We start from the raw sequence: 17,256 nt of genomic DNA, 5'->3' as shown, positions 1-17,256 counted from the left end.
GAGAGCAGCCCTTTGAGAGTCACAACAGTGAAGAACAGTGCTGTCACACCCTGCACCTCACACACTCAGCGACACAGGATGCCTGATCTTGGGAAGGAACATTGACACTAAGTCCTTTTACCCTCCATCCTCAGAGCAGCCTACGGGCTTGGGATTGAGAATTGATATTTCAAAGATCTCTTGAGAGTCTGTGAACATCATTCTTCCCTTAATAGTTCCTTCCTCTTCCTGTAGTTGTGTAGAAATACACCATCATTGCACCATCGTCACTGGCTCTGCTACATTTGTTCACGTGATTTGTTTTCTGTAAAGTGCAGCAGCTGGACTGACGGGATTGGTACTCTGGAATGATGTGTAGAGTGTTCCCAGGAATGGTGCTGTCCCTCTGTGTCACTGCGAGTGAGTATGGGCCTCAGTTTAGTGAGTGAACTGTGATGTGTTTGGTTCATGAACAACGTGAACTTGCAGTTTCAGCCAGGGCCGGGAGAGAGATATACAACAGGAAAAGGTCGTTTATCACCAATTAATTCCAGTATCTGTTTAATCTGTTTAAACTATTCTCAGTCAGTGCTGTGTTTCCTAGAGTGTTGTTCATATCCGATCTCTATTCTAAACCCGGAATGCTTCTATTTCAACTCACAGGGTTTATTGGAGTCCTTTGTCAAATTGTTACTTGTTTATTATTCAACTGTAGGAAATGGGTGTGTCACTGCCCGGGCCAATATGTATTGCCCATCCCTAATTGCCCCTTGAGAAGGTGGGTTGAGCTGTTTTATTAAACCACTGCAGCCCAGCTGCAACACCCTGAGGGAGAGAATTCCAGGATTTTGTCCGAGTGACATTGATGGAACGGCGATCTATTTCCACGTCAAAATGGTGACTGGCTTGGAGGGGAACTAACAGGGGGTGGTGTATCTGCTGCCCTTGTCCTTCTGGATGGAAGTGGCTGTAAGTTTGGAAGGTGCTTTCTGAGGACCTTCAGTGAATTTCTGGAGTGCACTTTGTAGATAGTACACACTGCTACTGCAGTCCTTGTCCAATTAGTTGGAAGTGGTCGTGGGTTAATAGGGTGGTCAAGAAAGCATATGGCATGCTTTCCTTCACTGGGCGGGGCATTGAGTACAAGAGTTAGCAGGTCATGTTGCAGTTGTATAAGACTTTGGTTCGGCCACATTTGGAGTACTGTGTACAGTTCTGGTCACCACATTACCAAAAGGATGTGGATGCGTTGGAGAGGGTGCAGAGGAAGTTCACCAGGATGTTGCCTTGTATGGAGGGTGCTAGCTATGAAGAGAGGTTGAGTAGATTAGGATTATTTTCATTAGCAAGACAGAGATTGAGGGGGGACTTGATTGAGGTCTACAAAATCATGAGGGGTATAGGCAGGGTGGATAGCAAGAAGCTTTTTCCCAGAGTGGGGGACTCAATTACTAGGGGTCATGAGTTCAAAGTGAGAGGAGGAAAGTTTAAGGGAGATATGTGTGGAAAGTTCTTTACACAGAGGGTGGTGGGCGCCTGGAACGCGTTGCCAGCGGAGGTGGTAGATGCAAACACGATAGTGTCTTTTAAGATATATTTGGACAGGTACATGGGTGGGCAGGGAGCCAATGGACACAGACCCTTAGAAAATAGATGACAGGTTAGACAGAGGATCTTGATCGGCGCAGGCTTGCAGGGCCGAAGGGCCTGTTCCTGTGCTGTAGGTTTCTTTGTTTCTTTGTTTGGAAGGGGCTTCATGAACGATCGTTAAGCTGTCAGGCAATACCACAGTTGCTTTGGGTTGACGCTTCCTGCCAGAGCAGGTCAGTCAGGCACAATCTCCCCTTCCTGAATCCACATTGACTGTAGTGAGATCAGGGAGACCACCGAGAGCCAATGGGTCAGCGTGGGACTGTTCTGGAGTCTAAAGCACATAATGGAGGGTGGGTTCTTCACACACCATCATTGGGCAAATGGTCTGTCTTTTATGGCAGTGCGATGTGAGATCTGACTGTGCACCAATTGGCTGTGACATTTTCCAGCAGCTCAACCGCTACTTCCCTTAAAAACTAGCAGCAAAGGTCTTTGAAGTACCCTCAGGATGTGAACGGTGCTATAGAAATGCAATGTACTGTGGAGACTTGTGTTGCTGTGCAATTCCAATATTGTCCACGAAAATAAACAGATGTCTCTGTGACAAGTGGGTCAGTGTGAAAAAAGCAAAGCAGCTCCCTCTCTCTCTCCATCTTTCTCTCTCTCTCGCTCTCCCTCTCCAAGTTTGTCTCTCTCTCTGTCTCCGTCTTTCACTCTCTCTCTCAGTCTCTCTCTCTCCATCTTTCTCTCTCTCCAACTTTCTCTGTCTCCCTCCCTGTCTCCATTTCTCTCTCTCTCTGTCTCCGTCTTTGTCTCTCTCTCTCTCCCCATCTTTCTCTGTCTCTCTCTCTCTCTCAATCTCGCTCGTTCTCTCTCTCTCTCCCTGTCTTTCTCTATCTCTTGCTCTCTCTCTCCATCTTTCTCTCTCTGTCTCCGTCTTTCTCCCCTCCAATCCCCCATGACCACATCTTTCTCTGTCTCTCTGTGTCTCTCTCTGTCCTCACACAGCAGCAGCAGCAGAACTGGTCCCTTATCAATCTGTACCTACAGATGTTATTAATCTGCTCTGAGCTCCCTGCTCAGTGACCTTATTGCCCCCAGAGACAAAACAGCAGGAAGGGGGGTGAAATAATGGGAACTGCAGATGTTGGAGAATCCGAGATAACAAAGTGTGGGGCTGGATGAGGGGTTGAGGCTGGAAACATCAGCTTTTATGCTGCTAAGATGCTGCTTGGCCTGCTGTGCTCATCCAGCCCCACACTTTGTGATCTAGGAAGGAGGCTGAGCCCTAGTTTGGAAGCAGGTGGGGTGTTGTGGTTGCGAAGACTCAGCCTGAGAGGGAGCTGGAGGCTGGAGACAGAGCTGTTCAAAGGCAAATAGACAAATCTGGCCAGGGAGGTGAATGAAAGATCAGTGGGGAAAGAGAAAGTCAGTGCCTGGGGAAGTTATTGGCGAGTTCCTTCACAACGGGAGGAATCATCTCTTTCTGCATTTGAAGCAGGCAGTATCACTGAGAGCGGAATGATTAAAGCAAACCCCCTCCTTGTTGGGGGGAGGGGAGTGTTGGAGGTGGGGCTGGGGGGTGTGGGGGGTGTAGGGGTGGGGGTGTGGGGGGTGGGGATGTGGGAGGTGTGGCGTGGTGGGGGTGTGGACGAGTGGGGGGTGGCATGTTGAAGTTGGGGTGTGGGAGGTAGGGGGTGGGGGTGGGGTGTGGGGGATGGGGGTGGGGGTGTAGGGTGTAGGGGGTGGGGTGTGGGGAGTGTGGCGCGGTGGGGGTGTGGGGATGGGGGTGGCGCGTTGGTGTTGGGGTGTGGGAGGTGCCGGGTTGGGGTGTGGGCGTGTGGTGGGTGGGTGTGTGGGGTGTGGGGATGTGGGTGTGGGGTATGGGGTTTGGGGGTGCGGGTGTTTAGGTTTAGCGGCGGGGGTGTGCAGGGGTGTGAGGGTGGGGGTATGTGGGGTGGTGTGTGTGGGGTGTGGGTATGTGGGGCTGGGGGCATGCGGGGTGGGATGGGGGTCATGGGGGTGGGGAGGTAGTGGTGGAGCGTGTGGTGTGTGGGGGGTGTAGGGGTCGGGGTGTGGAGGGAGGGGACTGTGGGGGATGGGGGTGTGGGTTGTGTGGACGCTGGAATTGGAGGGTGTGGGGGTGTGGAGGCTGGTGGTGGGATATGGGGGTGTGGGTGTGGGGGGAGGAGATTGTGGGGGTGCAGGTGTTGGGGGTGTAGGGGTTGGGTTGTGGGGAGAGGAGAGTGTAGGGGTGCAGGTGTGGGGGGTGGGGGATGTAGGGTTGGGGGTGTGGGGAACAGGTATGTGTGGGGGTATGTGGTGGGGGTCTGGAATGAGGGTTGTGGGCATGGGGAGGCTGGTGGTGAGGTATGGGGAGTGTAGGGGTGGAGGTATGTGGGGGAGGGGAGTGTGGGGTCGGTGTGTTGGGGGTGTGGGTATAGCGGGGTGGGAGGTGGGGGGGCTAGAATGGGGGGTGTGGGTTGGGGAGGGTGAGGGTAGTGTGTGTGGGGGTGGGGGTGTAGGGGGATGGGGGTAAGCTGTTTGGTTGTCAGCCTCACAGAGAGATAAAAGGTTTGATGAAACACTCTCAGAAATTCCTGTCAGGTGATTAGTTGCTTTCCCTGCTTTCTTCTCCTGTTGAATTCCTCAGGAATGATGACAAATCCACAGGTTATACTCAGTCCGGATCCAGTGAGGGTCGCAGTGGGCAGCTCAGTGCAGATACAGTGTGCAATTGTGCACGGCAGTGTGCAACATCTTGGTGTAACGTGGAATAGTAACCACGGTGAGATCCTGACACATTCCCAATCTGATGGGGTTACCCGAGATCACACCGAAAATGAGAAAGTACAATCTTACAGAGATCTCAGACACAACAGCTACATCCTCACCATCAGAGACATGGAGGCCAGCAACAGTGGACGTTATCACTGTGACATTGTTGGAAAGAACACGCTCAACAGCGTAAACACTGTCACGGTATCTGTACAAGGTAAAGGGTTTTTATATCACATTTTACATTCACTGTGCTGGAGTTGTACTGCTGAGCGCTCGTGGAGTATTTACCCTGACTGCCCTGGGAATCTATGAGATATCACTGGAGTATTTACCCTGACTGCCCTGGGAATCTATGAGATATCACTGGAGTATTTACCCTGACTGCCCTGGGAATCTATGAGATATCACTGGAGTACTTACCCTGACTGCCCTGGGAATCTATGAGATATCACTGGAGTACTTACCCTGACTGCACTGGGAATCTATGAGATATAGGCCACTTTAGGAATGAAGCTGGGGAAAGAGGCGATAGCAATCAAATAACCTGCATCCATCCTCACACCAGAAGTTATGAAAAGCATTCCAAAATTACTAAATAATCAAGGGTTGTAGGAGAAGAGCAAACATAGGCACCTGCTATTCTCAGAGAAAAGATTCGAAGTAAACTAATGGGGCTAAACGCTCGTAAGTTCCCTTGACCAGATGGGATGCACTGTCGGCCTGAGCCATAGAGCCATACAGCACGGGAACCGACCTGGTTCAGCTCGTTCACACTAACCAACTTGTACAAACTAAACCAGTCCCACTTGCCCAGCTGCACCTGCATCGACCATTTCCTCTGGCAGATCATTCCACGTATGAATCACTCTCTGTGTGAAACAGGTTCCCCTCATGTCCCTTTTAAATCTTTCGCCGCTCACCTTAAAAACATGCCTCCCCTAGTTTTGAACTCCCACACCCTAGAGAAAAGCCCTTTGCTATTCACCATATCTATGCACCCCATGATTGCACAAACCTTTCCCAAGTTTACCCCTCAATCTCCTACGTGCTAGTGAAAAATTTCCCAGCCTCTCATAACCCAAACCCTCTGATCTTGACAACATCCTGCTAAATCTTTTCTCAACCCTCTCCAATTTCATAATATCATTCCTGTAGCAGGGAGACCAGAACTGTACACGTTACTTCAAAAGTGGCTGCACTAATGTCCTGTACAACCTCCAGATGAGATCCCAACTCCTGTACTCAATGGTCTGAGCACTGAAGGCAAGCGTGCCAAACACCTACGTAACCCCCCTGTCTACCTGTGACACAAATTTCAAAGAATTATGTACCTGAACCCCTAGGTCTCTCTGTTCTACAACACAGCCCAGGGCCCTATTTGTGATTGTATAAATCCTGCCCTTGTTTGTTTTAGCAAAATGCAATACTTTGCATTTATCCAAATTAAACCCCATTTACTGCTATTCAGCCCATTGACCCAACTGATGAAGATCCCACTGTAATCTTAGAAAACCTTCTTCACTGTCCACAATGTCACCAATTTCGGTGTCATTCACAAACTTACTCACCGTGCCTCCCACATTCTCATCCAAATCATTTACATCAATGAGAAACAGCAGTGGGCCCAGCACCGATCCCTGTAGAGAAGATGACATGTTAGGCTACTTACATGGAAACATAGAAACAGAAAAGATAGGAGCAGGAGTAGGCCATTCAGCCCCTCGACACTACTACACCATTCAGTATGATCATAGCCAATTATCGAACTCAATACCTTCGTCCCACTTTCCCCCGCACATCTCTTGATCCCTTTAGCCATAACAGCATTATCTACCTCTTTGAAAGCCTTAACCATTTGCTGCAGGACTGAATTCCACAGTCTCCTCACTCTTTGGGTGCAGATGTTTCACTTCAGCTCCATCCTAAAAGGTTTACCCCTTATCCTTCAACTATAATCACCAGTTCTGGATTCCCCAACATCAGGAACATTTTTCCTGCATCTACTGTGCCTAGTCCGTTAGAATTCTGTCAGCTTCTAACGAGATCCTCCTCATTCTTTACCAACTGTCCATCTCTGAGAGCCTGAACACCAATCTGCTCATCACTTGTTCTCATTTTCACTCCTGTGATTCTAAGTAAATGGCTTTGACCACCTCATAACCAAAATACTTCCCTGGACCCCTGTGACCGATTTAACAAAGTATCATAGAACATAGAGCATAGAACAGTGCAGCACAGTACAGGTCTTTTGGCTCACCATGTTGTGCCAAACTTTTACCCTAATCCTAAGGTCTATCTAACCTCCACCCCTACCTTATACTATCATCCATATGCCTATCTAACAGCCATTTAAATGCCCCTAAAGAAGCTGACCCCACTACCCTCTCCCACAAGGCATTTCATGCCCCTACCACTAAAGAACCTACTTCTGACATCTTCCCGATATCTACCTCCGCTCACTTTAAAACTACGTCCCCTTGTAATAGCTACCTCCCCCGTAGGAAAAAGTCTCTGGCTGTCTACTCTATCTATACCTCTGATCACTTTGTACACCTCATTTATCAGATGAACTCTCTGACTGACCAGCCATGGAATTATCTGATGCACAATCTCTGTGTGAAGACAGTGTCAAAGAACAGAAAAAGAAGCTTCACAGTGTGACTAAAAGTACGAACGTGGGGGTCAGACACAATACTGATGATTACTCTGAATACCACCTGCCTTCATTCGGTTTATATGAAACCATCCAGTTTACCCAGAATCCAGTTACACTTTATACACTGAAGGACTTAACTTTATTTACAATAGAATGGGGCGCACAATATCGAGGAGACAGAAATGTACCTGGCTGATGAGCTCAAAGCATAATCTGTGTTCCATCTCATACTGTACACAATTCACCTTAACCCTAAACTAAACCTTGCTGTATTTCCTTGTCTCGCATTTGAATAGTTGCTAACATTAGTGCTACGATTGCATTATAGCTTTCTCATGACTAACAGCGATAATTTCCTGTTGTATATCCATTCCCCTTTCTTTGTGGACCTGTACCTATCGGGGTTATTTTGAATGTTAAACATATTAAACAATTGTCCCCAGAAATCACAGAAAATGTACAATGTGGTGCTTTGATTCAATGAGCAGATGTTTCTGCTCCCTGATGCCCCTGAACATTGTGACATTGAGTGATGACATGATTGTGATCTTGGGTTAGCACCACATACTGTCCCTTGTTAAGACTGTTTGAAATCATCATCGCGACATTGCGCTCGTTTGAGATATTCCACTTTAACCTGACTAATGGGAACAGCATCTATCATCTCACCCACTGGGGGTTGCATTGGTGTTCCCTCTCAAACCCCGGATGTGCCGATTTATCTGCTTAAGAATTCCCAATTGGAGAGGATCTATGATGTGGCTTAACCTTAATGATCCCATTCTCTCTCCCTTGCTTGGACTGTTTGGAAAATATACTTCAGCAAGGGTACAGGCAGTAGAGGTATTCTATCTGCTGAAATAAAACCTCTCACCTCCCACAGGTGCAGGATAAATGTCAGTAAAATGAATGGAAATATCTGTGCTGCTTGAGCACTCAGTATTTTAACAGCTAAGTCAACACGAGGTGCATCTCAATGATCCTCTGCCCTTGTGCCATCGCCTGCCTTTCTCATACCAACCCCACATAGAGGATCCATCAGCAAAAGAAAATCCTAAAGCTTTTTGTGTGACTTTCCTCTGTCCATGTGGGTCAGATATGTGTTCTGATCTATTCGATTTATTGGGACCTTCCCACATTTCCCCCGGGAACAATTGGCATCTAGGGGTCACTTGTTGCTATAAATTGGCCTCATGTCTATCACCCATGTAAATAAAATTGCCAGTGAAGGAAGTTGGCAATTTGCTGCATATAACTGTGATATTTCGACCTTGGCAAATTAAATTCCAAAGTGCAATACAATTTGACAAACTGTCCCACCTTCAACGTGTCCATCTAACAGCAACTGAATAAGAGAACGATTTGGAAGGAAAGTCAAAGGATTAGGCCCAATTATGGAAGAAAAATACTTCACTGCCCAAAACATTGCAAGGAAATGCCTTTCACACTTTGTAAATCCTGGCACTGTTAGAGTTAAAAGGCTGGAAGCATGAACTGCTGGTCTCAGTCTCCTTCAGTGTTGGTGTGAGAGCTAAAGCCTGTTTTAATTCTGAAACAGCCTGGGTTTGCTGTTCAGTCCACTGCCTTGGAACCTCCTTTTTCAATCCATCTGACAATGCAGGTGATCCGAATCAATCCCATCAATATGATTTCTCCGGTCACCCACTAATCCCAGAGCAAATTAAACTGACTTCACATCTTTAGGGAAGGCCAACTGCACAATGGATTCAATGGATTTCTTTTCGGTTTGATGTTTCCTGTGGGTTACCACCTGAGATTTCATAACCTGCCTTTTTTTTAGGATTTATTTTAATTCCTAACAAAGTGAGGAGGGTTAATAGTTCATCCACGAATTGGAGATGTTCCTCTCTAGTTTCACTCTGGACAGGAAGATTATTGACAGACTGGTTTAACCAATCAGATCATGAGGAAGTTTCTAATCATTTAGCTATTCTTCGCTGGACGATGGACGGAGAATTGTGGAAAGCTTGAGGGAAGAAGTCCATGTAATTTCCTTGAAGAATAAAAACAAATGTATATTGACAGTGCTGATGTAAATGATTAGACCAAACCCATTACAGATCTCAAAACCAGTAAAATATTTTATCTGTGGAGCTCATTTCATCATTATCCTCAGCACAGCTGCTGCTGTTGGTACTGTGAACACAATCCTTTATTTAACTCGCTCTAATCAGTCGTCAGCCTCCACAAACTGTGTGCTTTTTGAACTGGCCAAACGGGGGAATTATTTATTGAAGATACAGGTGATAAAATTCCATTTTGGAGCAGACTTGTCATTCTCTTTGCTGCTTCTTGTTCAGCTTGTTTCAGGAAACTGTTCTGCTTTTGAGGTTTTGGATCAGAGCCTTTGACTGTTACTTTCCCTGATATTCGATCGCAGTTAAGCTTATGCTTTGCAAATTCATCTGTGTGTTCAGCAATATGCTCTTGTATGATTAAATCATGGGACATATCCATAGGTTTGAGCCAGAATTCTCCAGCTGTACAGATCCTGTGTGTATAGATTTCCATGAAGATCTCTGTTGGTGTCATAGATAACAAAGTGTGGGGCTGGATGAACACAGCAGGCCAAGCAGCATCTCAGGAGCACAAAAGCTGACATTTCGGGCCTAGACCCCTCATTAGAGAGGGGGATGGGGCGAGGGTTCTGGAATAAATAGGGAGAGAGGGGGAGGCGGACCGAAGATGGAGAGAAAACTAGATAGGTGGAGAGGAGATATAGGTGAGGAGGTAGGGAGGGGATAGGTCAGTAGGGAAGATGGACAGGTCAAGGAGGCGGGATGAGGCGGTAGGTAGGAAATGGAGGTGCGGCTTGAGGTGGGAGGAAGGGATGGGTGAGAGGAAGAACAGGTTAGGGAGGCAGAGACAGGCTGGGCTGGTTTTCGGATGCAGTGGGGGGAGGGTACGAGCTGGGCTGGTTGTGTGATGCAGTGGGGGGAGGGGAAGAACTGGGCTGGTTTTGGGATGCAGTTGGGGGAAGGGAAGATTTTGAAGCTGGTGAAGTCCACATTGATACCATTGGGCTGCAGGGTTCCCAAGTGGAATATGAGTTGCTGTTCTTTCAACCTTCGGGTGGCATCATTGTGGCACTGCAGGAGGCCCATGATGGACATGTCATCAAGAGAATGGGAGGGGGAGTGGAAATGGTTTGCGACTGGGAGGTGCAGTTGTTTGTTGCGAACCGAGCGGAGGTGTTCTGCAAAGCGGTCCCCAAGCCTCCGCTTGGTTTCCCCAATGTAGAGGAAGTCACACCAGGTACAATGGATACAGTATACCACATTAAGCAGAGGTTCACCTGCACATCTGCCAATGTGGAAAGTCATCTTGGGGCCTGGGATGGGGGTGAGGGAGGTGGTGTGGGGGCAAGTGTAGCATTTCCTGCGGTTGCAGGGGAAGGTGCCGGGTGTGGTGGGGTTGGAGAGGAGTGTGGAGCGGACAAGGGAGTCGCAGAGAGAGTGGTCTCTCCGGAAAGCAGACAAGGGTGGGGATGGAAAAATAGCTTGGGTGATGGGGTCGGATTGTAGATGGCGGAAGTGTCAGAGGATGATACATTGTATCCGGAGGTTGGTGGGGTGGTATGTGAGAACGAGGGGGATCGTCTGGGGGCAGTTGTAGCGGGGGTGGGGTGTGAGGGATGAGTTGCGGGAAATGTGGGAGATGCGGTCAAGAGCGTTCTCGACCACTGCGGGTGGAAAGTTGCGGTCCTTGAAGAACGCGGACATCTGGGATGTGTGGGAGTGGAATGCCTCATCCTGGGCGCAGATGCGGCATAGGCAGAGGAATTGGGAATAGGGGATGGAATTTTTGCAGGAGGGTGGGTGGGAGGAGGTGTATTCTAGGTAGCTGTGGGAGTCAGTGGGCTTGAAATGGACATCAGTTTCCAACTGGCTACCTGAGATGGAGACTGAGAGGTCCAGGAAGGTGAGAGATGTGTTGGAGATGGCCCAGGTGAACTTGCGGTTGGGGTGGAAGGTTTTGGTAAAGTGGATGAACTGTTCGAGCTTCTCTGGGGAGCAGGAGGCGGCGCCAATACAGCCATCAATGTAACGGAGGAAGAGATGGGGTTTGGGGCCTGTGTAGGTACGGAAGAGGGACTGTTCCACGTAACCTACAAAGAGGCAGGCATAGCTTGGGCTCATGCGGGTACCCATGGCGACCCCCTTTGTCTGGAGGAAGTGGGAGGAATAGAAAGAGAAGTTGTTGAGGGTGAGGACGAGCTCGGCTAGGCGGATGAGGGTGTCGGTGGAGGGGGATTGGTCGGGCCTGCGGGACAGGAAGAAGTGGAGGGCCTTGAGGCCATCTGCATGAGGAATACAGTTGTATAGGGACTGGACGTCCATGGTGAAAATGAGGTGTTGGGGGCCGGGGAACTGGAAGTCTTGGAGGAGGTGGAGGGCGTGGATGGTGTCACGGACGTAGGTGGGGAGTTCCTGGACCAAAGGGGAGAAAATGGAGTCCAGATAGGTGTAGATGAGTTCGATGGGGCAGGAACAGGCTAGGACGATGGGTTGGCCAGCGCAGGCAGGTTTGTGGATTTTGGGATGGAGATAGAAACGGGCCATGTGGGGTTGGGGAACAATGAGGTTGGAGGCTGTGGGTGGGAGGTCCCCTGAGGTGATGAGGTCATGGATGGTGTTGGAGATGATGGTTTGGTGCTCGGGGGTGGGTTCATGATCAAGGGGGCGGTAGGAGTAGGTGTCAGAGAGTTGGCGTTTGGCCTCGGCAATGTAGAGGTCAGTGTGCCATACTACCACCGCGGCACCTTTGTCTCCGGTTTTGATGGTGAGGTTGGGGTTGGAGAGGTTCAAGCCACTGACTCCCACAGCTACCTAGAATACACCTCCTCCCACCCACCCTCCTGCAAAAATTCCATCCCCTATTCCCAATTCCTCCGCCTCTGCCGCATCTGCTCCCACGATGAGGCATTCCACTCCTGCACATCACGGATGTCCAAGTTCTTCAAGGACCGCAACAGCCCGCAACAGTGGTTGAGAACGCCCTTGACCGTGTCTCCCGCGTTTCCCGCAACACATCCCTCACACCCTGCCCCCGCCACAACCGCCCCCAGAGGATCCCCCTTGTTCACACACACCACCCCACCAACCTCTGGATACAACGCATCATCCTCCGACACTTCTGCCATCTACAATCTGACCCACCACCCAAGCCATTTTTCCATCGCCACCCTTGTCTGCCTTCTGGAGAGACCACTCTCTCCATGACTCCCTTGTCCGCTCCACACTCCCCTCCAACCCCACCATACCCGGCACCTTCCCCTGCAACCGCAGGAAGTGCTACACTTGCCCCTACACCTCCTCCCTCACCCCCATCCCAGGCCCCAAGATGACTTTCCATAAAAAGCAGATGTTCACCTGCACATCTGCCAATGTAGTATACTGTATCCGCTGTACCTTGTGTGACTTCCTCTACATTGGGGAAACCAAGCGGAGGCTTGGGGACCGCTTTGCAGAACACCTCCGCTCAGTTCGCAATAAACAACTGCACCTCCCAGTTTCGAACCATTTCCACTCCCCCTCCCATTCTCTAGACGACATGTCCATCCTGGGCCTCCTGCAGTGCCACAATGATGCCACCCGAAGGGTGCAGGAACAGCAACTCATATTCCGCTTGGGAACCCTGCAGCCCCGTGGTATCAATTTGGATTTCACAAGCTTCAAAATCTCCCCTCCCCAACTGCATCCCAAAACCAGACCAGCTCGTACCCTCCCCCCACTGTATCCTAAAACCAGCCCAGATCGTCCCCGCCTCCCTGACCTGTTCTTCCTCTCACCCATCCCCTCCCCCCACCTCAAGGCCCACCTCCATTTCCCACCTACCAACGTCATCCCGCCTCCTTGACCTGTCCGTCCTCCCCGGACTGACCTATCCCCTCCCTACCTCCCCACCTACACTCTCCTCTCCACCTATCTTCTTTTCTCTCCATCTTCGGTCTGCCTCCCCCTCCATCCCTATTTATTCCAGAACCGTCTCCCCATCCCCCTCTCTGAAGGATCTAGGCCTGAAACGTCAGCTTTTGTGCTCCTGAGATGCTGCTGGGCCTGCTGTGTTCATCCAGCCCCACACTTTGTTATCTTGGATTCTCCAGCATCTGCAGTTCCCATTATCTCTAACCCCAAGGATTATCCCACAGCTTTTCCTGCTCCATTTCTCCAGCCTGGACCGACACTGGGACCTTCTACAGGAAACATTCTCCCACTCTCACTGCCTTTGCCCACCTGTCTCTGTTGAATTTCCTTTTCCCAATCTCAAACTATTTGCCTCACGATCCATTTCTCATGGTGTGTACAATCTGTGGGGTCAAACACAGGTCAGAAGCACTTCACACACTGTCTCCAGCCCTGGTCTGCAGCATTTGCTATGAAAGCTCTTAACCAATAAGAACAATCACACCCAGTGGAACCTGATATGATCCACATCTCCAAAAACCAGAGTAAAATGAACCCACAACCGACCTCCACATAGTGTCACCTGTTCCCCTTCTGTTGGTCAATATCTGTTTAAACCTTCGACTCAATCCTCCTGCTATTTGGATCCCCTGTTATACTGGATTCCCCCTTAGATGGATCCCCCTGTTATACTGGATCCCTATGTTAAATGGATCCCCCTGTTATACTGGATCCCCCTGTTATATTCATCACCCTGTTATACTGGATCCCCTGTTAGATGGATCCCCTTGTTAGATGGATCCCCCTGTTATTCTGAACCACCCTGTGACTTGGATCACCCTGTTATACTGGATCCCATGTGACATGGATCCCTCGTTGTACTGGATCCCCATGTGAGATGGATCCCCTGTTAGATGGATCCCCCTGTGAGATGGATCACTCTGTTATACTGGATCTCATGTGAGATGGATCCCCGTTATACTGGATCCCCCTGTGAGATGGATCCCCTGTTAGGTGGATCCTCCTGTGAGATGGATCTCCTGTTATATGGATCCCCCGTGAGATGGATCCCCCTGTTGTAGACATACAAGATGATCAGAGGATTAGATAGGGTGGACGGTGAGAGTCCTTCTCCGAGGATGATGACTTCAGCTTGTACAAGGGGGCATAGCTACAAATTGAGGGGTGATAGATTTAAGACAGATGTCAGAGGCAGGTTCTTTACTCAGAGAGTGGTAAGGACGTGGAACGCCCTGCCTGCCACTGTAGTTAACACAGCCACATTAGGGGCTTTTAAACAGTCCTTGGATAAACATATGGATAATGATGGGATAGTGTAGTGGGAGGGGCTTAGATTAGTTCACTGGTCGGCGCAACATCGAGGGCCGAAGGGCCTGTTCTGCGCTGTATTGTTCTATGTTCTATGATCCCTCTATTAGATGGATCCCACTTAGAGATGGATCACCCTGTTGTACTGGATTACCTTGTGAGATGGGTCCCCCTGTTGATGGAGCCCCCTGTGAGATGGATCCCCTGTTATACTGGATTCCCTGCTGTATGGATCCCCCTCTTATACTGGATCACCCTGTTGTACTGCATCCCCCTGTGAGATGGATCCCCCTGTTGATGGATCCCCCTGTTGTACTGGATGTTGTACGGATCCCCCCTTATACTGGATCACCCTGTTGTACTGCATCCCCCTGTGAGATGGATCCCCCTGTTGATGGATCCCCCTGTTACACTGGATCCAGCTGTTATACTGGATTCCCTGTTGTATGGATCCCCCTCTTATACTGGATCACCCTGTTATACGGATCCCCCTGTGAAATGGATCTCCCTGTTGATGGATCCCCCTGTTACACTGGATCCCCCCGGTATGACCCTCTCCGGTGAATGTAGCTCCCAAACTCCAGGCCCTGCGCATTGAGCACTCGGTAAAGCAGATGGAACCGCATGGTTCAGACACATTCACATTAATTTTATTCCTTCTCTCCCATTAAGCCCCTCACACAGTCTCTGATGAGGATAACTTTGTAAAAACATCAAAGGGTCTATAATGAGTTTAAAAGTGGGAACTTTTTAGTGACTTGACCTGACGGTGCTACTGTAAGTGAGGGTGGTGTCGGTGACTGAGTGTGGGTCCCAACCTTCTGTGTGAATAGTGGTCACAGGATACAGCGGGTGGGGGCACGTTCTCGGGCACTGGTCGCTGAACAAGAAGTTCTCTACCTCCTCTTTGAAAATATTCATGGACTCCGCCTTCAGCGACTTTGTAGGAGACAATTTCCAAAGATTCACCATGCTCTGGGAAGAAGGGTTTTGTCCAATCTCTGTTTTCGATGGGTGGCCGCTGAGTTTGAAACAGTGACCCCCAGTTCTAGGATCTCCCACGGTCAGGGGAGACATCTCCACAGGCACCTCTTGGATTCCTCCTGATCTTTGACATTTCCAATGGTTTACCTCTTACTGTCTCAGAGACAGTAAGAGCTGCCAGTGTCGGAGCCTGAGCTAACACAGTGTGGAGCTGGAGGAACACAGCAGGCCGGGCAGCATCGGGGGGTGCAGGAAAGCTGACGTTTCAGGTCAGGAGCCCTCTAAAGAAATTCTCCCTTATTTCTGAAGAAGGGTCCTGGCCTGAAGCGTCAGCTTTCCTACTGCTCTGATGCTGCCCGGCCTGCTGTGTTCCTCCAGCTCCACACTGTGTTAGCTCAGGCTCCCCTTGTCTCTTTTCAGTTCCACAGCTAATACTCCTGGCCAATTACTCTACAGCTCATGGTCCACTTTAAATCCTCATCATTCCTGGCTTTATTTGGTCAAACAGTGAAGTGAGATTGAAGTATCTCTCTGTAACAGTGTTACAGAATATTCTCACATTTAACTACCTTGCTCATGACCATCCCATTAAACAGTGCCCATGTTGCTTTCTGTTCTGATCTTTGGACTTGTTTCTGTTCCAGGCAGAGATTTTCCTGTCCCAGCTCAGTCACCGATGCTGAATGTCAGAGTGAGTCAGACTGCTGCGGTAAACTGCTCTGTGCCGGGTATCGATTTGGAGAAGACTGATTTACACTGGCAACGACGTAACCTGACAGGGTATCAGTGGGTTGTGTCACACCGTGCTAATGGCATTGTGGAAGTGAATAAACATTTTCAGGGACATTTTAATTCTACCAGCGATATCGCCAGTCGTGTTGCCACTCTAATAGTCACAAACATTCAACCTGAAGATGCAACTGTGTATTACTGTAAAGTGTGGGGTGATGTGTATGGGAACGGAACCCAGATCAATATCATCGGTAAGTACCTAGTTATTCCTTGTTGTGTAACTGTACGGAATTATAGAGGCCGCTCGTAGATGCTGCATTCCAGCACAATGGCATTGCGAAGGCACTTGGTAAACTGGGCCTCGATGAGAGTGGAGGACAAGCCATTCATTCTCCAGTGGGACTGCTCGTGCTGTGTGGTCCGATCCTGAAACCAGTTCCCTTACACTGATGTGATGATGGGAACTGCATTTGCTGGAGAATCCGAGATAACAAAGTGTGGAGCTGGATGAACACAGCAGGCCAAGCAGCATCTCAGGAGCACAAAAGCTAACGTTTCGGGCCTAGACCCTTCATCAGAGAGGGGGTTGGGGAGAGGGTTCTGGAATAAACAGGGAGAGAGGGGGAGGCGGGCCGAAGATGGAGAGAAAAGAAGATAGGTGGAGAGAGTATAGGTGAGGAGGTGGGGAGGGGATAGGTCAGTCCAGGGAAGACGGACAGGTCAAGGAGGCGGGATGAGGTTAGTAGGTAGGAGATGGAGGTGCGGCTTGAGGTGGGAGGAAGGGATGGGTGAGAGGAAGAACAGGTTAGGGAGGCAGAGACAGGCTGGGCTGGTTTTGGGATGTAGTGGGGGGAGGGGAAGAGCTGGGCTGGTTGTGTGGTGCAGTGGGGGGAGGGGACGAACTGGGCTGGTTTTGGGATGCAGTTGGGGAAGGGGAGATTTTGAACCTTGTGAAGTCCACATTGATACCATTGGGCTGCAGGGTTCCCAAGTGGAATATGAGTTGCTGTTCCTGCAACCTTCGGGTGGCATCATTGTAGCACTGCCCTTACACTGATGTTACCTTTTTCACTTCAATCAATCCAAAGGCAAAGTGCTGAAAGCTAAACATGTAACAGCATTCTCATACCACTAGGGGGCCCTGCCACAGCAAATTATGGGCTCTCCTGGTCCAGAGCGAGAGAGAGACCATGAGAACACAGGACAGTACAGGAACAAACCCTCCAGCCCACGTGTCTGTGCCCATCATGAAGCCTTACACTCCAAGATCCGTCA

General features: G+C 49.6%; 1 protein-coding gene across 3 annotated transcripts in view; it reads left to right on the top strand.

Annotated features, from left to right (window-relative positions):
- The first annotated feature begins 313 nt into the window (after positions 1 to 313).
- Positions 314 to 17,256, top strand: part of LOC132210024 (uncharacterized) — a 36,414-nt gene continuing 19,471 nt past the window's right edge. For 2 of the 3 annotated variants that reach the window (XR_009446188.1, XM_059648792.1), the window contains exons 1-3: positions 314 to 399; positions 4,226 to 4,567; positions 15,894 to 16,232. Coding sequence is in view for 1 of the 3 variants with exons in the window: in XM_059648792.1 (XP_059504775.1) it covers positions 348 to 399; positions 4,226 to 4,567; positions 15,894 to 16,232 (733 nt within the window). In the remaining 2 variants the exon portion in view is untranslated. Of the gene's footprint in view, positions 400 to 911; positions 949 to 4,225; positions 4,568 to 15,893; positions 16,233 to 17,256 lie in introns of those variants that run through there. The other variant, XR_009446189.1, reaches the window with a different exon arrangement.

Source organism: Stegostoma tigrinum, chromosome 9 (genome assembly GCF_030684315.1).
Source record: "Stegostoma tigrinum isolate sSteTig4 chromosome 9, sSteTig4.hap1, whole genome shotgun sequence".
Taxonomy (NCBI): Eukaryota; Metazoa; Chordata; class Chondrichthyes; order Orectolobiformes; family Stegostomatidae; genus Stegostoma; species Stegostoma tigrinum.
Note: the sequence above shows the minus strand (reverse complement) of the source record. Positions and strands in the feature narration are given on the sequence as shown.